Source organism: Phragmites australis, chromosome 5 (genome assembly GCF_958298935.1).
Source record: "Phragmites australis chromosome 5, lpPhrAust1.1, whole genome shotgun sequence".
NCBI classification, from domain to species: Eukaryota; Viridiplantae; Streptophyta; class Magnoliopsida; order Poales; family Poaceae; genus Phragmites; species Phragmites australis.
The window spans coordinates 42,530,505-42,556,437 of NC_084925.1; the positions used below are offsets into that span (position 1 = coordinate 42,530,505).

General features: G+C 48.5%; 1 protein-coding gene across 1 annotated transcript; it reads left to right on the forward strand.

The window, feature by feature from the left end:
- The first annotated feature begins 24,115 nt into the window (after positions 1-24,115).
- Positions 24,116-25,221, forward strand: LOC133917713 (transcription factor ILI5). The gene is made up of 2 exons (XM_062361577.1): positions 24,116-24,422; positions 24,546-25,221. Exons 1-2 carry the CDS (start codon positions 24,309-24,311, stop codon positions 24,699-24,701), a joined length of 270 nt encoding a protein of 89 aa, XP_062217561.1. The 5' UTR covers positions 24,116-24,308; the 3' UTR covers positions 24,702-25,221.
- The last annotated feature ends 712 nt before the right edge of the window (positions 25,222-25,933 follow it).

A 25,933-nucleotide genomic window follows, 5' to 3' on the forward strand; every position in this document is an offset into this window, starting at 1 on the left:
GGATCTCTGTAGCCTGATTTCTCCTGCAACACAAGCGGGTAATAGATATTTTATGTTGATCATTGAGGATCATAACAGGTTTATGTGGGTCGAGATGCTACGCACAAAAGACCGGGTGTTCAAGCTATTTCGCAAGATCAAGGCACTTGCAGAGAACGAGTCCGGCCTGAAGCTGATGGCGTTCCCGACGGACCGTGGAGGTGAATTCAACTCCATCGGTTTCATGGAATGGTGAGATGAGCATGGTGTCAAGTGGTGCACAACGACCTCGTACTCACCTCAACACAATAGGGTGGTTGAATGCCGGAACCAAACAGTCGTGGAGACAGCACACAGCCTGCTCAAGAGCCTACGGTGCCAACGTTGTTCTTAGCAGAGGCTGTCAAGACGGCCATGCACATTTTGAACAGGTCACCAACACGAAGCTTGAAGGGCAGAATCTCGTACGAGGCATGGCACAGGCGGTGCCCGAACGTATCCTACTTTTGAACATTTGGGTGCATCGCCTACGTGAATATGTTGGGCCCTAGCGTCACCAAGCTCTCCGACAGGTCCACTCAAGGAGTCTTCATCGGCTACGAGGATAGAGCAAAATCTTACCGTGTCTACGACCCTGCGACATGCAAGCTCTTCATCACTCGTGATGTCGTGTTCCAGAAAGACAGGGCATGGAACTAGAGCGAGATGGCTTCGGCACATGACGGTGACAGTGGCATGGAGATGTTCACCATGGAATACACCACCGAACATGTCAGTGTTCATGCTCCGGTGAACAAAACTAGTGATTAACCAGTCACAAGTGACGTGGAAGACTCAGTGCACGTCGAGGTGTTGCATGACCGCGCATCTAGTCCAGACGGAGTTGATGAAGTGGTGCCATAGACTCCGCCATCAGCGGGTCCTAGCAGAATTGGGAGGCTAACGACCGAGGGTATGACCTAGGTCACTCCAACAGGTGTGTCGCATGACACTGAAGGCATGACAATGCGACATCGTGCGATGAAGTACATCCTCACCCTGACTAAGCCGCACAACCTTGAGCTAAGCAGGCTATGCATGCTCGCTGCGGAAGAACCTGCGAGCGTCGAACATGCACTCAAGGAGCCATGCTGGAGTCGCACGATGGAGGCCGAGATGAGCCCTATCATAGGCAACAAGACATGGGAGCCGGCAACGCTCCTAGCAAGCCATCGTGCTATGGGCTTAAAATGGGTCTTTAAGATGAAAAGGGCCCAGAGGGCAACGTCGTCAAGAACAAAGCACGCCTCATTGCAAAGGGGTATGAACAGTGCCAGGGGTGGACTTTGACGAGGTCTTCGCTCCGGGTGGTGCGAATGGAGACAGTGCGTGTCCTAATTGCACTAGCCATGCATGGAGGCCAGCAAGTCCATCACATGGGTGTAAAATCTGCCTTCCTCAATGGAGAGCTCGCTGAGAAGGTGTACATGTAGCAAACTCCCGGCTTCATCGATAACACTCAAGAACACATGGTGTCAAGCTGCGCAAGGCGTTGTACGGTCTTCGCCAAGCGCCCCGTGCATGGAACGAGAAGCTAGACGACACATTGCAGTCACCCGGCTTCAAGCGCAGCCCACTGGAGCATGCCGTGTGCCATAGGGAGAAAAATGGTGCAATCCTGCTAGTGGGGGTGTACGCCGATGATCTGATCGTGACCGGCTCCAACACAGAAGACATCCTTGAGTTCAAGGCACAGATGAAGAAGAACTTCGACATGACTGATCTCGATCTCTTGAGTTACTATCTAGGGATCGAGGTTAATCAAGATGTCAATGGGATCGCGTTTTGCATGGAGAGCTATGCGAAGAAGATCCTCGAGATGTCAGGTATGGCTAGGTGCAATCCATGTCTCACACAGATGGATAATCGGTTGAAGCTGCAGAAGAATGATGGGAGTGGCACCATGGACCCAACTCAGTACCGCGGCATGGTGGGGAGTCTATGCACCTGGTGAACACAAGGCCGGACATCGCCTACGCTGTGGGCATAGTTAACCGTACATGAAGGCACCCACGGCACAACATTTGGCAACGGTCAAGCAAATTCTAAGGTACGTGAGTGGCACGGTGGGATTCTACTGTTGCTACAAGCGTCGTGGGGCTCAAGCCTTGGCGGTAACGGGTTATTGCGGCAGCGACCTCGTTGTTGACACAAATGATCCAAAGAGCACCACGAGAATGACATTTTTCTTGGTGAAAGCCTGATCACATGGGGATCACAGAAGCAGAAAATTGCTGCCCTCTCATCGTGTGAAGCTGAGTATATTGCAGCAGCAACAGCGACACGCCAAGCCGTTTGGATCAGCAACTTGATCGGCGATTTGATGGGAGAAGAGCCGAGGAGGGTTAAGCTAGTGGACAGCAAGCCTGCGAACCGGAACGTTAATGCGGAAGAGGGCGCAACAACTTTTCGCTGCAAATCTTTGGCCCAAAAGATTGCGTGCCTCCAGGCCCCGAGCCACCACCGGATAATGCTGTCACTCACCTAACCTGGGCCTTGAGAGAGATTAACCAGAAGAGATTGAGAGAGACAGACCGAGACGTATGATGGTTGATATGAGCCATCCATCGATCAACCAGGGTGGCCTGCAGGCAGGCGCAGCAGCGCGCGCGGCAACGTTAGGTGCGTGCCTGCCTGCGCGCAGGGGCAGGCAGACCACCATGCCGTGCGGGCAGCCGTGCAGCCCGGCCACCACCACGGCACCACCGCCGGTCCCCGCGTCACGCGCGCCCCTGTGTAGTATACCCGATGCCACTCGATAGCTTATCGGTCCCGCGCGACCGCGACGCCCCCCATCGTCCCTTTGTACGAGCTACGGAGCTAGCTTATCGATCGCTCGTTTCCTGCCTGCCCGTCACATCGATCGGCGTCGGCGTGACGCATAGCCTCGGCCCCGCCCGGGCGACGCGCGAGCGAGGCGGCCTGCAGCCCGTGCCGCTGACAGCTCAAACGAACGGACCCGACGGCGCCAGCGAGCCGCCGCCTGAATGCGCGCGTGTTATGTATGCGCACCGCCGCAGATGCATGTGAGTATGTGACGAGAGCTCCGAGCGGCGCACTGGCGGTGCGTCGCACTGACAGGGATGAAGGGGGAGCTTGTGATTGGCTCCGAGGAGTTGACGCCGCCTCGCCTTTGTACTGGCCACCCCAGCTACTGATGTGCAAGCTGTCAACAAGTTGATCGGCGACGCCAGCGGTGCATGTGATGTGGACCTGCTGCGCATACGTTCAGGACTGCTGCATGAGCGGTAGACTAGTCAGTTTATGTAATAAACTAAGCAATGATTCCGTACGACACTGCCAGTTAATCAGCTTGCCAATGCCATCTCCACAAAAGTTGTTGCACGACTAAGCGGTGCCTGAGCCTAGCTCATTGCAAGTTTGCAACTCATCAAGCAAGCAGGCAACAAATCAAATGCTCATATATACGAGAATCCTGGCTAAATCTCCACGGGATCTCTAGCTTTGATGGATACTACTCTTTCCTCCGATCATAAATATACTTCGTTTTAGCCTATCTCATTCTTTGACAAATGTATACCATTCTAGAACTTTTATACACTTTTCAATATTTTCTTCCATTTTTGCTCCTGCTAAATAAGTGCCACCACTTTGATGAATAAACAACCTCTCTTTTATAATATATTATAAATAAAGAGCAACACTATCATTTGATATACTTTCTTAATACTTATACACAAATCTAAAACCACACATATTTGTGATCGAAATAAGTACAGCATAATCACTAGCCGACCGTGCATGAGGGTAGCTGGTCCAGGAGCTAGCTATAACTGGACCAAATTTACATGAGGAGATATGCACGTTCTACTGCACCGCCGCTGGACCAAATTAGCAGTTCCCTAATCTGGGACCAAACAAAGTTAGTAGATACGTAGCGTTCGGACCATGAAATCCGGCCGGCCCAGCTGCAATGCTGCTGAAAATTTATAAGGCTGACGGTGTACGTACGCCAGCCCGTTCCTAACTGCAGATTGCAGAGCTAGTCCACCTACGCACTGCACGCGTGGCTTTTGATACGAGGCCATTAAGTTTTGTTGTCAGTCGACAACATAACAAAAACATTTCTTTTCTTGTTCATGCTGCTGGCAATTTGACATGATTAAGGTATCGATCGATGCAGCTTGTCTCGAATACGATACTTGTACATGCGTAGAGATTGTTCCCAGTCGCTGAGCGTCAGTTTTGGTTGTCAACTGAAGCGCGTTTAGGACTGGCAATTGGTCGGATCAGATCCAGGTTAAGCAAAATCATATATGATCTGAAACCCGCCAGTCATAATCCGATCCGAATCCGAATTATCAAACGGGATAAAACTAAAACCTAAATCCAAATCCACTGGACACTCGTCGGGTTCAGTTCAACATCAACATAACAGCACCACATTGCAAATAAGCAGTTCACCACATCTTGGCTCTCAGTCGCTCACTGATCGGCTGGCGTTAGACTTAGGGAGCGACGGAACGTAGTGCGGCAAGACGTCAGCGCCTCAACGAGACATCGGTGGCGGGGCGTCAGAGGCCGAGTATCGGTAGGGCCTAGATCCACACACCTCTGCGCGCCCTACTCGCCCTTGCATTACCCTACACCACCACCTCCCATCGGCCTCCATCACGGCCACCCCATCATCACCCTCTCGCTTCCGTTTCCTCTTTCCCCCCGCGGCCCTCATCACCACCTTTGCAATTGAACCCGTGGGCATTTTATCGAGCAGTTGAGGGGCAACATGCGAGAGAAGCTAAAAAAAATGTGACACTTCACAAGATTGTACCTTGTTACACTTCACAAGAGAGAGGCTGCTACGTTTGGTACCCAATTCGCCACTTATTTTTGGTGACTGGACATAGTTTCCAATAGATTGATTGTGTCAGTTCTGCCAAAAAAAGGAAAGGGAAATAACGGCGGTGAGTGTCAAACCAGCAATCATTAGCGAAGGCCGTGAGAGATCGGAGTGATCATCGCCGATTGCTGCGGAGGTGTAGTGGGGAGAGAGAGAGAGAGAGAGAGAGAGAGAGAGAGAGAGAGAGAGAGAGAGAGAGAGAGAGAGAGAGAGAGAGATTCCAAACTCGCGCTAGCAAAATGCAACCGTGCGGTGGCACGGAATGATTAATCTCAAAACACATTGATGTGGGCTTGGACCGGAGCAGATCTACGTATATCGGGGCAGGGGAGGTGGAGAATGAGACGACCATCATGAGGAGAAGAGCGCAGAGGAGCAGCAGAGAGTTCGGGCGGCGGCTACACGTCAGCATCGCCGGCAGCGGAGGGGGTTTGATTGGGCAGCGGGTGGTGCGTCGGAGTCAAGCTCAAGCACTGTGCGGGCTGTGACGGCGAGGAGTTAATCAATATTAGGGTTTTCACTTTTCAGTTCACTGGGCCGAATGCAATGAAATAGGCTATGTTGTTACTATACTGAGTGACTCATGAGCATCCATATATAAAATGTAAAATCTAAATCCGATCTGGTCTTATTAAGTACCTAACTCATCAGATCTGTAGACGAAAATTTAGACTCAAATTCAAACCTATCATATATAGAATCCACAGGAACACAAATCCACATGTTCAATTGCGAGCTCTAAGCTCGTCAGTTTCCTACAAGAATCGAATAGAACTGCTCGCGCGAAATTTTTTCCAAACAGGCCGTCTTACTAGCTAACAGCAACCGACACCAATGAAAATCGTTGCACGGCGTACGCTCGCACAGTACGTTAACCGATCGCCAACCAACCACAGGTCCAAGATCTGACAGGTGCTGAAAGTTCCGCCTTAGGATCCGTTTACCGAGTGTGTATATCTCGTTGAGTAAGTAATTCGACACGCAATTAAGTCACTGAGGACGAAAAATGCACGGTCGGCTAATCATATGACAAGAGTATTAAAAAATTGCGAGGTTCATGCATCAAGCTCGCCGGGAGTAAGACCCAAAGCTTGAGACCAGTGGGGCGCCCGTGTATTCATCTGGTCGGATTCACACACTTATTTACCCCCGACCGTGCCACAATTTAAAACGATATCTCACTCCATGATATGCCCGCCAGATGGGAGACAAATTATATGAGATCGGGTCTCATAAAAAGACCTTCATCTCTATGTGATATATGTTCTCTTTTTCTCTCACCTGTGTTTAATCAGACCGTTGGATCCAGAACGAACGGCGTGGATCAGGATCTCACTGAGATTTTTCTGCAGAGGGTCTCACGTAATTTTCTTCCCGCCAAATGACTGTTCGATCTGTGAAGTCGTTTGACTTAGATATATATATTTAGTCATATCGTGTAGAATAAATTATAAGTTTAGCCTGATCGCAGCTCACGGTGGCCCCGATCACAGGATTCCATGGGACTTGAGAACAGCAAAACAACAGTGCCCTCGAAAGGATCTGATGAACGAGCATTTTATATAGTTACCGGCCGCCGCCTTCGGGGAGATATTTTCACTCACGCCGCTCGCGCGCGCGCGGCCGGTACGGTCCAAGCCCAACGAGATAAGAAAGCGAAATGGTCGGCGTGACGCAAGTACCCCACATGAACCGGCATCCAACGAGAACACTGAACACATGACCACCGGATCGGACTCGTACGTACGACGACGGAGCAACGCGTGCGAGTCTTCCTGTGCGCCCTGCCGTGACATACGTTGATGCATGCCTGCAACTGTTCGCAACTGCGGCGAGTGTGCTTGCATTGGGTTAGCTCGATCGTACTCGCACAGCAAGTGTGCCTCTAGCGGAAAGGGAGGGAAAAAGGCAACGTGCTCGTACAAGCGTACGCGTACGTGTACTTGAGGCAAGGGTACGCGAACGTACGCGGCAACTGCCGATGGAGGACAGGAGGAGTTGGTTCCTTGTGACGCCGGGCACAGGCACGTGTAGGAGCCCACGGCTGCCTTCCGCGCGGAGGGGCAGCCCATGCAATCGGGTCCCGTCCGCCCCATTCAATAAACACCTCGACGGCGACGTGCAACTTTGCATGGCAGTCCTCCGACCCGCCCATGGCAGTACAGCCAGTACTACGAGCTAGCTGGCCAATGGCTACCATCCCTGCTTCCTAGAATTACAAGACGGACACGTACCTGCTGCAGCTTTATCATCGCGTAGGTCCACAAATGTAGGAGAGCAGCACGTACGATCTCCGTGTAGCAGTAGCACGTACGATATATAACTGCTGCTACATAGCCTAACTATCGAACCCTAGCTCTAGAGGTAGTAGCTTGTTGTAAAATGACAGATGTTTTTGCAGCACTGCCTTTTCAGAGGCTTTTTGCCGGAGAGGACAGTGGATCCAACATGACTTTGCAGAAGGGCACACGCAACTGTTCCTTAACTTTGCCGTACCATCTTTAGCCTGTAGCTAGGCACAGCAAGCTTACCAATCTTAGACTAGGATGGATCAGTTGCCGTACTAATTTTCGATAGTTGGGGTGTTAGGTATGGAACTTTTTTTGTTTTTTAATTGATAATGTATGGAGTTCACATTCACATTAGTTTCTTTGATGGCGGTTTATATGATCACTTTGAGTTGGCAGAAGCTATCTACTCATCGTCTCTTGCCGGATTTGAGATCCTCTTCGAAGCTATGGTTTTTCGCTGGGACAATCAAGGTGGACCGATCCACACTGGTATTCTCGAGTCTAGCCCATTAAACGCATACCATGAGGTGTGATATCTCGACTGGGATTCCAAGGAGGCTAACGTTCTCCAGTGCATAAACACTGACAACGAGGGCGAGGATCAGGAGAGTGGCCACGACAACTCGGTCGACAGCTAGAGCAGCCGAATGGATCGATTCATGTTCATGGTTTGAGGAGTCGGGACCCCACTCGATGACCTGATGGCGGTAGATCAAAACACCGTAGAGAACAATGGCGCCAGGATTCTCACGGACCAAGTAGCGACAACCACTACCCACGGTATCGACGTCGCTGGAGATATACTACCAGGAATGTCTGTGGCTGGTACCCAGTTAGCTCCTAATACTATTGATCATCGATGGACTATAGGAGGTCAGGTGCCCTCTTGTTTTCAACGATGACTTCTAGTGGGTACCTCTCCACCAGCACCGATCCCGAGATCGAGGAACAAATACTCTCAAGACAACTATTATGAGGCTTCATCGACTCAGCCACAACCAAGCCTCGACAGTGGTGTCTTCAGTACTCCAGAGATCCAGAGCGCTCATCTGATTCTAAGATCCTTCCCCAAGTTGGATCCGGCGAATCCTTTACCCTCGATGCTCAATCAAGTGAAGACTTTACTCGATACGGCTCAGATCCAGGCTGCTCGAGTAAAGAACCCTGGCAGCTCTAGGCACCCGAGTCGACACAACGCCGATTAGAGGAGCCGTGGATGCGGACATCCCTGAGTCGATGAATCGTAGATGGGAAGCTTGGGCGGTCGGGGTCAAAAGCAGTCCTGCGAGCCAACCTGTATGTAACACCCAGTTTTAAACGAACAAAACCGGGCACAACACATGTATGCCAGGATCAAGTTTCATACATGTGCTTACATCATTAGTAATATCATCACAGTGCCTTTATTACAACATCGTATTTAACTTAATACAAAAGGACCCGAGGGTCTTAAGAAAACACAGCGGGGAAACTAAAGGGTTTTCAGCGCTAGCGGCTCCATCTTCCACAGGCGTCGACCGGGGGCAACACAGCCTAGAACAGCAGCTCTGGGTCGAAGTCGTCGAAAGCTCCAGCTTCATTGCCAGCTTCTGAATAGAGGTAGAATGCAGGGTAGGGGACAACAAGTGTGAGTACAAGGATTGTACTCCGCAAGCATAGGGAAAACATGATATGCGGCTTAAGTCAAGGAACGGCTTTGACACTGGCTAACAGCACTAAGCAACTACGATCTGCCTATGACTCCAACATCAGGCATTCTATTTACTAAGTGAAAAGACACGACTGTATCCAAAGGTTTGACTAATCGGATTCCATCCGACTACCAGGACTCACCAGATAATTTCATTACCTGGCTACCCAACCCACCATACCAAACCCTGACCCCAACTAATCTTGAAGAAGTCCAAGCTCGCTCTTAACCGTGAGCACGGCTGATCGACCAGATTGACACTCTGCAGAGTTTGCACTGCTTTCCCCACGAGTCATGATTCCCTTGTTGCTCCAAACTTCTGGGGTGTGGAGTCGGGGTCTCACTACAAGGCCTTTACAAAGCTCCCTTTAACCCGCAGGCACCCACTGAGATTTCACCGCTAACAGACAATTACATTGCTGCAGAAGCCCCCTTTTGTACCACTTATACCGACCTATGGTGCCCACTAAGCTAGAAGGTGACTAATTAGTTAGCCAGGCCGTACCCATATAGGCCTCGTGGTTGTGCGGACAAAACTTGGTTACATGCCCAAGAACCGGTCCTTAGGACCCCACACAGATACAAACACAAACATGCCATAGGCTCCACCTCAAACCATCCATTCTGTTGGGAAAAACCTATACCATGTTGCTACAAAAAGAATTACCATCTCCCAACATTGTTGCATAGTTTATTAATCAATATTAAGATTTCCCAACCAAGACTGCGCTAGCATAGACTACCCATTTTCATAACATGATGAACAATGACGGCAAGGAAATATTGATTCAAAACCAGTAAACCCTAACATAGCATTCATGTTTAGACAAGCATGCATTTTGAAGGTTAAAAACTACACATGCAAATTCTAAAACAGGATAAATATGCTCAAGGACATTTGCCTTCGACAGGGTGCTGCTCAACATCCTCAAAAGCTTGGTCTTCGAGATTGCCGAACTGCTCAGCTCCTAAACGACACACCGGAAAAGCACACACAGAACAAACTTCTAAGATCAGTACACCAAACGATACAGAATCTAAGCAAAAACCCTATAAAAAGATTTTACACGTCGCTACAAACATTTGGGCGCGAAAATCGCCCAAATCGGAGCTACGAGCAAAAAGTATTGAGCTTTTGAAGTTTTAGAGGCTTAACTGCAAATTTTACATGATTTTCAGAGAAAAACCTGAATTGATTTTATACTGGAAATTCTAATTATGACGTCATAAAACAAAACAACATTATTTTTCAATGGAAAAATCGCATGGAATACATTTATGGGCCCATGGACCACGGCCTGGAGGCCAATCCATGGGTCCACGGTGGACCGGGCCGAAGGGGTATGCGTCCCTTTGATCTGGGCCATCCATCCAGGATCGGATGGTCAGGGTTCAAAACGGGCGACGGCCGGTAGCACGGGACGGAGCGGGTGGCAGCTGACGGCGGTGGGGCACCGGAGCTTCGCCGGAACACGCATCCGGCCATGGTTCTTCATGGGACAAAGAGCAAAAGAACGAGGAGCTCACAGGGATTCTATACCGAGACTTCACGGCGATGGAGATGGTCCGAGTGATGGCCGGCGACGGGGAAGAACGGGCGGCGGCCTTGGAGCTCGGTGCGACGGCGTCCGGCGGCGGGAGAGACACGGAGGAGCGTCGGGAAGCGTCGCCCGGGGTCCTGCGACACCAAAGAAGCGAAGACCAAGGTCAAAAGGGGTTCGGCACGGTGAAACAAGGCGGCGGCGAGCTTCTCACCGGCGGCAATGGAGGAGACGGCGTCGGGCTCGAATCTGGGCGGAAGAAAAGGGGGAAACGGGTGCAAAATGCGTGGAACGTCACAAGGGAGACGATGGCCGGCTTATATACGAGAGAGGGGAAGAGGATTGGCCGGAATTTGAAGAAAGTGGCCAGCGGCCATGGCCTTCAATGGCGTCGGTTTTCCCGTTTTGATTGGGCACTAGAGGGAGAAGTAAAGATGGGAAACGGGCGGGGGCACCTTGATGGGGTTTATGGCTTTGAATTCGGCTATTTTTGGGAGGGGAGAGGGCGCGGGGAGGAGCGGGATTTGCACGGCGGTGGATTTGGGGGCGCTCGGGTTTGGGCGGCGGGAGGAAGAGGAAGGGGAGCCACGGCTCAGGCGGAGCAGCTCGGCGCGGGGCCCGCACGGCAGAGAGGGAGCGGTGGAGGGGGCTGGCTCGACCAATGGGCCGGCGCGGGGAAGGAAGTAGCGGCCCACGAGAGAAGGAGAAAGGGGAGGGAAGATGGGCCGAGGGAGAGAGAATCGGCCCAAGGGCATTTTTTCCTTTTAGAAATTCCTTTTCCAATTTGATTTTCAATAATTTTCAAAGTGGGGTTTGAACGAGCGATTTCTAGCGAATTTTAACAAATTTTTCCACACAATAAAAACCTTAATGCATCTATAATGGCATGAATGCATCAAACATTATCCTAGGACAATTTAAATTTAGAAATTAATTTTTCTATTGAACAAAATTGCAACCACCTATTTAATTTCTAGCAAAATTTTAAATTATTGCAAAAATTGAAATTTGGGGTGTTACACTGTAACTGCCCTATTCATAGGCATAGGAACCAGAAAGACCTGAGAAGCTGCATCCCTCATGATCGGCACAATCTATGGAGAGTGATAGACAACTGTCATGAGGAACGTCATAAGGACAACATGCTATAATGAGCGTAGATCTCCAGGAAGGGACGATTGACGTGACTCCCCTATTCAAAGGAACAGACGTGATAATCCTCCTCCTCTGCCTCCTGAAGAGTTTAATGAGGGTTGCGAAGCCTTTGTACCTAAGCTCCGGTCGATACGATGGTCTGAGAAGTTCAAAGCGGGTCTGATCCAAAAATATGACGGAAATCTCAATCCCAATGAGTAGCTGCAAATCTATACCACTGTTATTCGAGCGGCTAGCAGTGATAACAAGGTGATGGCCAACTATGTGCTAACCACGCTGGATGGGCGAACATGTCCTGATTATTGAACATGCCTCCCAACTCGATCCGATCGTACTGAGCTGAAGGCTCAATTCATAGCCAACTTCCAGGGCATGTTCGAGCACCTAGGAACGAAGAACGATCTTCATTAGATGAACCAAGGCAAAGACGAATCTCTTTGAAACTTCATCCGAAGGTTCAGCGATAGGCGCAACACGATCCTGGACATCTCCAAAGAGTCAGTCATCATCGCCTTTAAGCGAGGCGTCAAGGACACATATCTGGTTGGCAAGTCAGCCACTAGAAAGATCCAAATGGCCAAAGAGCTCTTTGAGTTGGCCAACAAGTCTACAAAGCCCGTTGAAGCTCAGGCACATGCCAAAAACCCTTACCTGGCAAGGACAACCCTGAGTCCTCAAAGAACGGGGGGAAGAAGAATTAACCTGGTGACAAGCGCAAAGGCCCAGACACGACTGTAGCTGCGGTCGATAGGAGCAAGTCGTGCAACACCAGGGATGACAAAGGCCTGAGCTAAGGTGGTAGAAAGTGGTGTCCCGTCCATCAGACCAACCAACACAAATTCGACGAATGCCACATCATTAAAAAGAAGGTCGATGATAAGCTCAAGGACGTTGTTGCTGAGTATCACATCAAACAAGCCAAGCCAGATGCTAAAGACGACGAACTCAAATTTCATGGGGCCGATCAGAGCTTAGCACACATCTTCAGAGGATCTACCACGTACAAGTCCAAGAGACAATACAAAGCGGTCGAGAGAGAGGTCAACCTGGCTCTAACAGGGCCTACTCGATACCTCAAGTGGCCAGAGGTCTCGATCACCTTCAACCAAGCTGACCACCTAGCTACGGTTCCACACCCTGATTGTAGTCCAGCTTACTATCCATAACATGTAGATACATCAAACATTGGTTGATGGGGGTAGATCGCTTAATCTCATCTTTGCCAAGACATTAGACAATATGGGAATTTTAAGGTCGGAGCTCAAGGCAGGAGCTGAGCCTTTTCATGGCATAACTTCAAATTCATCCAATATACTCCTTGGCCAGATTGAGCTGCCAGTCACGTTCGAAGAGCCTACATACTTTGAGACGGCTTACAATGTGATTCTAGGCTGTCCAATACTGGGCAAGTTCATGGTTGTGGTGCACTATGTATATCAAACACTCAAGATCCCAGGTCCCAAATGGGTCATAAATGTCAAAAGAGGATCAGCGTGCAGTGATCAAATGCGATAAACAGAGCTTGGATATGGTCGACCATTTCTACCGGACGGAAACTACTTCAAAAGGTACAGTGTCTAAGCGCCAAAAGCATCAAGCCGTTGTTGAGGTTGAGGATTCCAAGATTGTAAGTGTTGCTGGCACTTCCAAATCCAACGAGTTCGTCAAAGGAGATCACAACGATGGTGCCAAGGTCAAGAAGATTGATGGTGGTGTTAAGGTGGTACCCCTCGACTCGTGTGATTCAGCCAAAATGGTTAACATAAGGGTTGACCTTAATCCTAAATAGGAACTTGAGCTCATCATTTTTCTCCAAGTGAACCAAGATGTGTTTGCATGGTAACTGCTTCTAAATCCTAGGAGGTGATTGAGCATCGACTAACTGTGAAATCTGATGCCAAACCCGTGGTGTAGAAACAACAAAGGTTTGCAAAAGATAGGAAGCAACTATCCAAGAGGAGGTTGGCGAACTCCTAAAGGCGGGCTTCATTCAAGAGGTTCGTCATCCTACGTGGCTAGCAAATCCCGTCCTCGTGAAGAAACCCAATGGCAGGTGAAAAATGTGTGTCGACTTCACCAACCTAAACAAAGCCTATTCCAAGAAACATTTTCCTCTCCCTCGCATCGACCAGATCGTCAACTCTACGGCGGGTTGTGCCATGTTGTGTTTTCTAGATGCCTATTCGGGGTATCACCAAATTAGCATGGGGGTGGAGGATGAGGAGAAAACTACTTTTGTTACTCCCTTCGGTGTATTTTTATATAAAGATGTCTTTTGGTTTAAAGAATGTTGGTGCTACTTACCAACGGTGTATTCAAAACTACTTATAGCTCCAAATTGATCGCAATATTGAAGCTTATGTCAATGATATTATAGTCAAGTCTGTAATCAAAGATGCATTGATTAACGACCTCAAGGAGACTTTTGACAACATCAGGAAGTATCGTATGATTCTTAATCCCAAGAAGTGCTCATTAGGCATTCCATCCGGCAAGCTTCTTAGCTTCCTTGTGTAAAGTTGAGGCATCGAGGCCAATCCACATAAAATCGAGACACTCAACCAAATGTTGTCACCTCGAACACTGAAGGAAGTTCAAAAATTGATAGGATGTATAGCAACCCTTAGTCGATTCATCTTTAGGATGGGCAAGTGAGGGATGTCTTTCTTCAAGCTACTGAAGAAACACGACCAGTTCAAGTGGATAGAAGAAGCAGATGACACCTTCCAGGATTTAAAAAGGTATTTATCATCTCTGTTATTTCTAGAACCGCCTAATGAAAAAGAGGAGCTTTTTTTGTATATTGCAGCAACACCACAAGTTGTAAGCACAGTCCTGCTGGTCGAGCGGGAATGTCCTAAGAAAAAGGCCAAGGTCCAAAAACCGGTTTACTACGTGAGCGAAGTCCTACACGATGCTAAGCTACGATACCCTCAAGTGCGAAAGTTGCTATATGCGGTCTTGATGTATTCCCATAAGCTACAACACTATTTCCAAGCGCACAAGGTCATTGTTGTGACAACGTATCCACTGAAGGATGTTATACGCATCAGGGAGGCTATTGGATGAATCGCGCATGGGCGGTCGAGCTCAATGAGTTCGACATACATTATGCACACAAACAAGCGTTAAGTGGAGGGTACTAGCGGAAATCATTGCTGAATGGACAAGTGTTAAAGAAACAAAGCCAAGTATGGTCGAGGACCACTTGACACTCTTGTTCGATGGATCACTCACGCTTCAGGGCTCGGGGGCTGCCAATGTACTTAAATCTCCAACGGGCGATGAACTCAGGTACGTTGTTCAATTAAATTTTAAACCTTCCAACAATACTGCAGAATATGAAGTACTGGTAAATGGGCTCTGCATAGCTTCATCACTTGTAAATGCGTTACTTATCGTGAAAGGGGACTCATAACTAGTTGTAAACCAAGTGTAAAAGGAGTTCTAGTGCTTGGATGATAACATGATGGCTTATCTAAATGAGGTGCGAAAGCTCGAGGAAAGGTTCGAATGGCTAGAAGTAACGCATATCAAAAGAAATGATAACTCTGGTACGGATGAACTTGCTAGACTCGCTTCTTCTCAAGCACCAGTGCCCATGAGAGTCTTTATTGAGAAACTCCTCAAACCATCTGTCCCGATAGTTCAGCGAATAGATGCTGCCCAACTCGACCAATAGTTAGGTCAGGCCAGTAAGGTAGAACTTAAAGACACATTAGCTGCGCTACTCGAACGTGAGCTGACTTAGATGACCCCATTCCGAGCCTATCTCGAAGGCCGAGAGGTCCCCGACGATGATGCGTCTAAAGGGAAAATTGCTCATAAATACAAGTTATACGCTTTGGTAGACAACAAGCTCTACCGAAAGGGGAGTAACATAATCTTGATAAAGTGCATCACTTAGGAAGAATGCGATAAAATATTACTCGATATCCATGGAGACATGTGTGATAATCATGCGTCTTATCGCACCTTGGTCGGAAAAGCTTTCCGCCAAGGATTCTATTGGCCGACTGCCCTTCAGGATGCTTTCGAGCTGATCAAAAAGTGTGAGAGCTGCCAATTTTTAGGAAGACAGACCACTCTACCAGCTCAAGCTCTACAAACAATTTCTCTTTCTTAGCCTTTCTTCGTTTGGGGCTTGGATATCCTAGGACCATTTCCAAGGACCCAAGATGGTTATAAGTTCCTATTTGTGGCTATCGACACGTTCACTAAGTGGATCGAGACCGAAACCGTAGGGAAGATAACCACAGAAGTAGCTAAGAAGTTCATGAGGAGCATACTTGATTCCAAATTCCGCATTGGATAATTACAAACAACGACTGTCAGTTCAAAAGCGGGACCTTTATCACGTTCTGTGAAGAATTTGGCATCAAAACTTGTATCGCTTCAATAACTCACTCTCAAAGTAATGGTCAAGTTGAGCGTACCAATGGTATAGTCTTACAGGGTATCAAAAATTGGGTTCAACAGGCTAAAAGCCTACTCGAAATGATGGGTGAAAGAGCTTCTCTCGATACTATGGATCATTCGCACTTTGACTAACAAAGCCACCAATGAAACTCCTTTCTTTGTAGTCCACGGAGCAGAAGCAGTGCTCATGACCGAGTTAAACTATGGATCACCTCGAGTGGAAAGTTACACGGAAGGAGGACAAGAGCAACCACAAGCGGACGATATCAATTTACTCGAGGAGAATCGTCATCAAGCATCCATTCGAGCAGCTAAGTATAAACAAGTGTTGCGTATGTATCACAATCAGAAATTCTAATCCAGGACACTCATTGTTGGGGACCTTGTTTTACGGAAGGTGCAGAAACAGGCTCAGTGCCATAAATTATTATCTAGTGGGAAGGACCTTATATAGTAATCAAAGTAACTCAACTTGGATCTGTATGGCTATCTACTCCAAATTGTGAGATACTCGAAAACTAGTGGCACATCGATCAACTCCGATAGTTCCATTCATAGATAAGGTAAGTCGATTACATTTTGATCAGACTGACTGTCGTATTATATATTGTTAATAAAAATGATTCGCCTAGCTCTTGCAAATAATGAAAATCCACCACCTCTAAGAGTTCAGAAGTATGTGGATCACTACTCACCCTCAAACGACTCGAGGAATCTCTTCCACTCCTCTGCGGAGCAGCAGCTAATTGTCCCAGGGATCGGCCGTCGACCAGCGTAAGGGCTAGGGAAGGTAGCTGGGGAAAAGACCCTGCTAGAGCTACAGATCGGTGCTGACGATGCCGAGTGGCCCTCCACAGGATGCGAAGGAGATCTGTCGGTTGTCGACGTAGAAGACGATCGCATTTTCATCACTAACAGAGGTTTGGGGGCTCCATCACTGAATACCTCGTTGGCAACCTAGTCGATGATCTCATCAAGATAACACCATCTTTATTTTCCCCATGCGCAGCTCACGTCGTCGACTCCTATGCCGCTCGTTCCGCGGTGTTGGCATAGAGGAAAGCCAGAGGTGGCGGGTGAAGGGTCGATGACCTCCGACGAACATTCTGTTACTTCTCCTCTTAGGCCTTTTGATCGATTCCTCCTCATCAGAGGAAACGATGATGACACCAGGTGGAACCATGGCGAGAGGCCTTTGGACTAGAGGTCCTACTCATCCTATTTCTGAACATGGCTTGGGAGATGACGATGGAGTGGAAGCCATAGTTTCAAGCTTTTGAGTTTCTATTGGGCAATAGGCAGGGAGAAAGGAAGGCGATGGGGTGAAAATAGACAACCCTACATGTATCTATTTATAGCTATGGAAATGGGCCATACTGCGGAAATGGGACCGTCAAGATCCAATAGCGCTGGGTGTGATGACGAGGTCGCCTCGGTCATGCGACATGTTGGGCTGAAGTCAAGGCGTTGCTGAGGCGTTATGACTTGTCCAATCTTTGCAAAGTGGGGTGTGGTGTTATGACATGTTAAAATCAAAGGTTGCGGTAAAAATGAGCACGAGCAGGAATGGGTTTCTAATGCTCACCTACCCTACTGTTTGATTTTCACTTGATGACCAAAACATAATTGTCGCCGTACGCCCTGGAGGCTTATACCCTTGAGCATATGGTCGAGAAGAATGAGTCGATGGTTATGCTCTACTCCCTGCTTGATCAAGTCATCAAGGAGAGTTTGGGGCTATATTATGTATTTTTTATGCTTATATTTCACTCTCTATTTAACTATCATGTTAACCAGAGAGCTGGAAGTTACACTGTTTGATGACAGTGCTTATGCTCCACTTTCTACTCGAACTTAGTTATTGAGCGAAGAGTCAGGGGCCATATCGGGTATCTTATGATACTACAACTCTACTATCGGTCTTGATTATCACATCAAACATAGAGTCAGGGCTACATTGCATACTTTTGATGCTACGAATTTACTCTCCACTCGATCCAATCATCGAGCAGAGACTCAAGGGCTACATCGTATACTTTTGATGGTACATATATGTTGTTTCTTACTCTCTGATCCAGTATGTTTTCCTCCTCGACCAGAGAGTTAGTGGCTACATGGTATATTTATTCAGTAATGATGTAATTTTTGCAAAAATTTATCTGACTATGTGTCGACTACGTTGGATAGAACCAGCAGAGGCATACGTTGGGTTGATGATGGAAAACTATACTTAATAAGGCATAACAGCATAAGAGATTGTCAGTCATCTCGTGCCTAATAGCTAACAAGGTTATGAAGTTCTACTCGATTCTATGTGTGTCTCCATTGAGTTTATGTTCGTATGTTGGTCAAAGCGTAAGCTAGTAAAAATTTGCAAAAGATTATCATGTTATTCCAGTTTCTAGTTTTATACTAGTCTTTTTCTCATTATTATGGTTGCTTCGAGTGGTTACTCGAAGGCCAATGTATGTAATCATCTATCTAGTTGAGTTTTTAGGCGTTAATGGATATTCGGTCAACTAAACACGAGGATGGTTACAACATTTACTAATCAATATTTGCATCTACTTGCGCTAACTCTATTTCATCGATAAGGATATAGCAGGCAGTAGCATAATAGAGAAGAAAAATATCAGTAACGTTTACAAACATCTCCAAGTCACAGAACAAGTTTCAAATGTTTTGAGTCAAGTCATTTAGAAGGGCTACCCTCACTCTCGTTGTCAAGTAGGCTAAGTGCTAAAGACTTGACGAAAGTAGGGATCTAATACTCGATACTCTAAATAATGTCTGTTGCTTCCTTTGTTGAACACCTGAACTCCTCTATCACTACTGATGTGTCGAGGTCAGGGTTGTAGCTCTTGAGGAGATCAAGCATTGTCTCGGCGCTTATGGAGGTTGACTAGTTCTTGCAGTCGATGGTCCATTCTCTCAGTTTTTGAAGCGCTGAAACCGCAGTGTCCCGCTCAGCAGCCATGGCATCTCGATCACTTTCAAGTTTCATCCGAGCATCGGCCTTTGCATCTCGGTTAGCTTATGCTTTCTTCAAAGCCTCAGCCATGGTTTCCTGATCAACTTTTGCTTTCTTCGAAGTTTCTTTGAGTCATGCAAGGTATTTATCCTTTACATTGATGGTTTTCATCGCATCATCAAGAAGGGTTACCTTGTTTTCTAAGGAAGATTCAAGACCTGAGAAGGCGAGCAAGGGCAATTATCATTAGTTGCTCGTTGTTCGAATCATATACTAGCGATCTGCGAGTAAAACTGACACTCAATCCTCTTTTGTTGAGCGATTAGTTCACTGTCCTTCTCCTCGAGAGTTTTTTGGTAGCTCGTGGGGTCGATCACCAGAAGCCGGGACTTGGCAGCTTCTGCTTGGGTGCAAATAGCCTCGAGATAAGATTTCATTGCCGCCCATGGATCTACGGTCGGTGAGCTTGTAGGAGCCTCGGATGGATAGAGCCTCAGGTTTGGTTCACGAGCATCTTCTGAAGTTTGCTCTATTCGAGGAGGCGGAAGTGGCGCTTTAGAAGAAGCCAGAACTGGCTGGCTAGTTTGATCGCTTGTTCCCTTCTACTTCGACTTCTCTGGGCATGGCAACCTACCATTGACTGGCTAAGCAATATGAAGGAAGACCGCAAACCAAGATAAATAGTCAAATCTAACCTTGTGGCGACTGGGATGCGGGAAAAAACACTTGACTTCTGCCTTTTGATGGTAACTTTATTCTTCATCATACCGGCAGTTGGTATCGGTTGTGTTAGAGGGGCCATCTGGGGGATAGATGAAGCCAATGCTTAGAAGAATGGCCAATGTGAGGGGGCAGCTCGATAAAAGTAACCTTTCTTACCGAGTCATCAGACGTGTTCGTCACTTGAGTAGGCGATCGAGTGGCTTTGACTGTCTCCTATAGAAAGGCCACCCATATAGACTAAGCGTTAGTATGCAAGTGCTCCATAGCTAGAGTAGTGACTAAATAATCACTTGATCCCTCGATGTTAGCACCAGTTAGTTTTTTTTTCTGCGAGCACTTGAGGGGCACTAGATCATATAGCGGAGACGATCTCTTGGATCGAAGAGACCCTTCGGCCCCTCGATCAACTGGTGTTTTCTCCTTGTCGTCGGTTCCAGAAGAGGAAGTGTCATCAAGGTCAAGGACCTCAGTCGTAAGGATATGCTCTTGATGAAAGATTAGGACCAGAAATCAAAAAGTCAAATTAGGTTGAATAAGTAGTAATCAACACTGCTCTCTTACTTAAGAATCCCCACCTCTGGTTAAGGATTCGCGAGGGAGTAGGGCTGCATAGAGCATTCTTGTGTTTCTTTAGAGAAGAGTTTGCTCAATCGATCAGCAATATTTGGAGGAGACAAAGCTATAAAAAGAAAGAAAAACTCACTCAAAAGAGCTTGACTGTGATAACAAAAGCAGCAAATTGCTATATAAATCTTACCTCCAACCACATCCTTGGAGCTATTGATGTCTCCAACATATTTCCAAGTGAAGTGATCCCGCGCTTTCAAAGAGCGTAGCCTTCGACTGATGAAGTCTTTGCTACGTGCCACCTAGTTAAGCCACCTTGCCTAAGTTCACCAATCTTTGTGACATAGTAGGCGGTATGGTTGGATTCGCGGTGCTTCTTCATCTAGGATGGATTTTGTAGGGGAAAGAGGCCTCTATAGACTAAGGGGGAGTGGATTAGGTCAAGGTTGGAGATATAAAACCAGTGTTTTTTCCAATCCTTTTTCCAAGAGGAGATTAAAGCAACTGGGATATAGGAGTTTTTCATTCCAAATCGCAGCTGAAAACCACAACCTCCATCACACTTGTTCTCCTTATTCCTCTTTAGATGATAAAAATACTGGAACGGATTTAGACCCAGCTCGATGCCAAGGAAGGATTCACAAAGATGAACAAAGACACTAAGTATAGCGATGAAATTTGGATTTAAGTGGATCTCGATTTGGTGCAGGCCGAGTACATTTAGAAGAAACTTAGAAGGGGGAACGTTGAATCCACATTGGAAGAAGGATTCAAAAACCACGATCTTATAGTCTAATCGACAAGATGGAAATTTCTCACCAGATGCAGGCCTCTAGTAGACAAGATCGTGTTGAGGCACTATCCCTTCAACTTCAAGCTCTTTCAGCCTTGACTCTTGCATTGTCGAAATCGCCCAAACTTCAATCAGGTGCTTCATCTCGTCTATCTGCTCGAGGGAGGTGCCGGTGGTCTTTGCGTCTGGCTGCTTCTCCGACGAGGAAGGAGCGGAGGTCTTCGTAGGGGAGCTGGGTTCCATGAGTCCAAGTCTTCTGGCGGCGGCATGTGTTTGGGTGGAGAAAAATGGATGCTTGTGCGAGAAGGTCGAGGGCGAGCAAGGAAGAATTGCTACAGTCCAGGTTTGTACAGATAAATAGCCCAAAATTTATCACCTTTTTGGTAACCATCCCCATCTCTATGGCACCTCGATCGGCATGAAAGGCAGATGTTGGTGTTGTGTGAATCTCTGCACACCCGTCTGCGCGCATTAAATGCTCCTATACCCAATGTTTCAAATTCGAAGGTTTTTTTAACTCTACTCAGAGTCAGGTGTTGATTAGTTGAGTTTTATTCCTTTTTCGAGTTTTGAGTGCGATTAACAGCAGGGCGCTCGACCCAATTACGTTTCCACTCGATACCCAGAACAAGATCTATTTCTACTCGATTCTTTCGACTGCAGGCCTAATCCACCTTACTCGACTCGACTTAGACTTGGAAGTACTCAAGTGGGCACTTGTAGAAACCTTTCTTCCTAAATAGAGTTAAGAGGCTACTATCGTATATCTAACTATGGGGTATATACGCATAAAAAGTACATTGTATATGGACAAAGTATACCGTGCGTATGCATAATAACTCTGGATACAATAAAACCAAATTAGCGGTACTTGATACACTCAAAATTTTAGAAGACGTATACTAGGAATATCTCGATTGGTTGCCCAACTCGAGAACCACTAGTATCCAAATCGAATTCATCTGCTTTATCGTGGTAGACAAGATATCGACTACGGATGGATATGAGGTGACATATCAGCCCTATATAAAGCGACCTCCCCCAGAAGAGAAAGAGACATCTGCAACTCAACGCAAGCATCAAGACCATAGAAGATATTCGGAGACATCATTCTTAGTTTAACTTAGATCTGATCTATTTCATGTAATAAGTCTAAACATATTACTTATACTCGAGAGAATATAAACACACCACCATTCATACAGGATGTAGAGTATTATTCCTACCGGGATCCAAACCTATTGAAATCGCATGTTTCGATTCGAATTCAACCTCTAATCTCATTAGTACCACAATCAATTACAAATATATTATTAGGAACCAATCTTGACACATCCCTACGCGCGCACGCATTATCTTGAGGGCCTCTGCTACTTGGTCTAGCCGGCCAAGCAGCTGGGTCGACCCAGTTCGGTCGTGCCTCTGTTAAAAATAGGGCCTGCTGCTCCCTAGCACGCATCACGCATGGATACATGGAGTGACCGACACGTTAGTTGTTTCCTGCATTTATCCGGGAGTTACTCCTCCCCAATCGATCGGGCGTTTTCTGTTCGGCTAGCTGGTCCGATCCAGCCAAGGCGCGTACGACCCAGCCGGCCGCGCGGGTGCCTGTGGCATGCATACGACCCAGCCGGCCGCGCGGGGCGACCGGGCGACAGACGTACGTGCCGTGTAACGTAGTCGCACGCCAAGACCGCGTGCCCAGATCGACCGGTGGGCGCCCGCCCGACCTCGATCGCCATCAGCCAGCGAGCACACCCCCGCGCGCGGCACGCCCCTCACATGGGCCTTCCGCCCGCCACAAGTGGCAGCTGTCGCTCCCCGTCCCTCGCGCGCCGGATCGATCGAGCTCCTTCCATCCATCTCGCATTCTCGCTAGCGAAGCAAACACGCCCGGCATGCCACCCGCGCATGTCGTGGCAGTGTCTCGTTCTCACGGGCGCGCGCCTCTCGACCCGACCTTCAACGCCCGCGCCGCGCACACATGTTTGCTCGCGACGTCGCCAGAGCACTGAAGGGCCGCTCCGGGGCCCAACGTGTCGCCCGGCCGTGACGTGACGGCCATTTTTCTGCAGGTCGCATGCACGCAAGGGGCTGTCTCTCGCGCGCGGCACGCCTGAGGGCTGAGGCGGAGGACGTCACACATGGTGGCCGCCCGGGCGGGCCGGCCGGAAGCGCCCGGCTTCAATGCATTGCGGGGCAGGAAGGCATGCATGCGCCACGCGACTGTCACGTGAAGGGTTGGCGCACGCTGTCCGGTCGGGGCCTGCCATGCAATGCGTCCGACATGGCAGCGGCGCAGGGGTTCCACGTCGGCCCCCCCGAGATTTGCGTGCGTTCGGTAGACGCGGCCAAGCGAAGCCCGGACATCGATTGGCGTACGTCCAGATCATGGTGGCGCGAGCGTCGACAAACATAAGAGGTTCTGCATCGATCATGCTCCTTGATTATCGTAGTATGACGTCCAGGCATTATTGTTCGACTCGTTTTCTTTAGCAGACATTGTATACTTGATCTGGTTTTATTAAGACTTCCGCTCATTAGAGTCATTATCCTGCGCGTATGTGTGCAATACAATAATACGTGCTTTGTGTCCTTTTCGTGTCGTCATTCATCTTACATGTATGTAATTAGCATACTTCTGATCTTCGAGCGGGCAAGGACTTAGCTTTAACATCAGTTTACAGCATCAAAAACAAATTAGGAGTAACTAGATTGCTTATTCAGTCTTTATTTCTGGATCCTTCAACACTGAAACATGGCCGCTAGTCATTCGACCTAGCGATCGACGTTTTTTCCCCATGGAAATGGATACAGCTCCGCAGCTCAACTTGGGCACGTGGCAAGTGGTGGGTGATCATAGCTTAATATAATTAGGAAGGGCCACGAGCTGCCTACCAGTAGGCCAGGGGGGTCTCCGCGGTGATTAGGCAGAGAGACACGGGGCCCCCCGTCTATCCCTCCTTTTTTTCCCTCTCTCATTGCAGCCGACTGCGTACATTTCCCAACTCCTTTTCCTTCAAAAACTAATCCCTCCTCCCCCCCCCCCCCCCAAACCCCCCTCGTTATAAAGGCACGCTCTCCCTTTCTGTCTCCCTCACAACACACTCCTCCAGCTATCGCAGAGCGACCTCGAGCGGTTAACAGAGTTTCTTTTCTCATTAGCCAGAGCTGCTGCAAGTGTGTGAACATACGCTCCTCGAAGCCACACGCCCCAGCTTAGCTAGCCTTCCTACCGCCAGAAGTGATCGTCCCCGCCGGTGGCGAAGTACGACGAGGATGTCCAGCCGAAGGTCGTCGCGTGGCAACATCTCCGAGGATGAGATCAACGAGCTCATCTCCAAGCTCCAGTCCCTGCTCCCGGCCAGCTCTCGCCGACGCGGCTCCGGCCAGGTATGCAGCTAGCCGACCATCGCGCGTTCGCATTATAGTGTGTACTTCCATGCAGTAAGTCAAGTCGTAGGTGGTTATGTGTTTTGTTCGTATAAAACCTCTAATGCGGCGTGGATATTGCAGGCGTCGACGACGAAGTTGCTGAAGGAGACATGCAGCTACATCAAAAGCCTCCATCGGGAGGTGGACGACCTCAGCGACCGGCTGTCGGACCTCATGTCCACCATGGACCATAACAGCCCCGGCGCGGAGATCATCCGCAGCATCCTCCGCTCCTGATCGATCACCTACATACGAGCGTATTGCCGCGCCGGCACGCCGTGGTGGTCAACGTCGACGACGACCGCGCCATTCCCCGGCCACGTACGGGGGAGCTCCATTAGCTAGGGTATATATATCTACCTACATATATGTGTATCTTTCTCTTTCTTTTACCTCTCCCTAGATCTGAGACCATCTGGCTGCTAGCTAGCTACACGCACGCGTATGATCTCTGCTAAGCTTCACTGTGTAGAGCATTAGCGCTAGGGCCTAAGCAAGCTTATCCGCACTTTAGCTCGCATTTCTCGCCTCTTCAACTCCTGTTCCTTCGTGTACGTCTCTGTCCTCATTCCGTTTCTTCTTTTGATGTTCCCTTGTTCTCCGATCTCTGTAAATTTAGTCTGTGTGGCTCGGATCGAGTTGTGTTCTCTACAGACAACCGACCGACCACTACTACCTAGAGGGAATTAAGTATCATCACCATGGTGTACTGCTCCAGCTTTTAACAACTTTAATTACTAGCTTGCTGCGTACGTGCTACGAGAAATGCTTTGTCTTTCACTCATGGTTAAGTGCTGCATGTGTAACCAAATGATGCCCTGCCTTCCCTTTCATGGTCGCTTCAATTCCTCGCGCTCGATCGGTCTTTCCCGTACGCAGGCACGTGAAATGCCGCGTGTACTTGGAGATTAAAGTGTGGTAGCACTTGGCATGCCGCATGCAGATGCATGGCCGTGGCCCCTCGAAGGACGCCGTGCACACACGCCTGCTGCGTGATACTAGTACTAGCTCGTAGCTTCTACTACTAGCTACATACTATTGGTGCGTGGCCGACGGCACAGCGCCGTGACAAAAGTCCGGCCCTAGCTGTGTGTCGTGATCTATCTCTCCTCCCACTTGGGCTTGTCTCTTCTTTAACTCGCCTGAAAGAAATAGATGAGCGGGTCAGGCAAAGGTCCGCGTCAACAGCCTCAGTTTGCTCGGCTGTTAACGCTGTGTGAGTGCTGTCTTCCTTAACTGAGTTTCTCTCCGCGACACGCGCCCCCACATGATGTGGTCGATCGGCGACGACCAAGCCCGGAGGGAGAAGTCACGCTCCGGTGCCAGTACAAATGCACCCGCCTTTCTTGCCATCCTTCTATAGCTAGTACTCTGCGTTTACTGGTCGCCATTTCTACCCTGGCCATCTATGATGCGCGCACCCGGCCGGCACCATGGCGAACTCCTATAAGGAAACCCACGTGGTCACG

What these genes read in the sequence shown, in the direction of transcription:
- LOC133917713 (XM_062361577.1), top strand. Translation starts at nt 24,309, where the DNA reads ATGTCCAGCCGAAGGTCGTCGCGTGGCAACATCTCCGAGGATGAGATC. An exon ending in GCCGACGCGGCTCCGGCCAG is followed by an intron (nt 24,423 to 24,545) that starts GTATGCAGCTAG and finishes TGGATATTGCAG; the next exon opens with GCGTCGACGACGAAGTTGCT.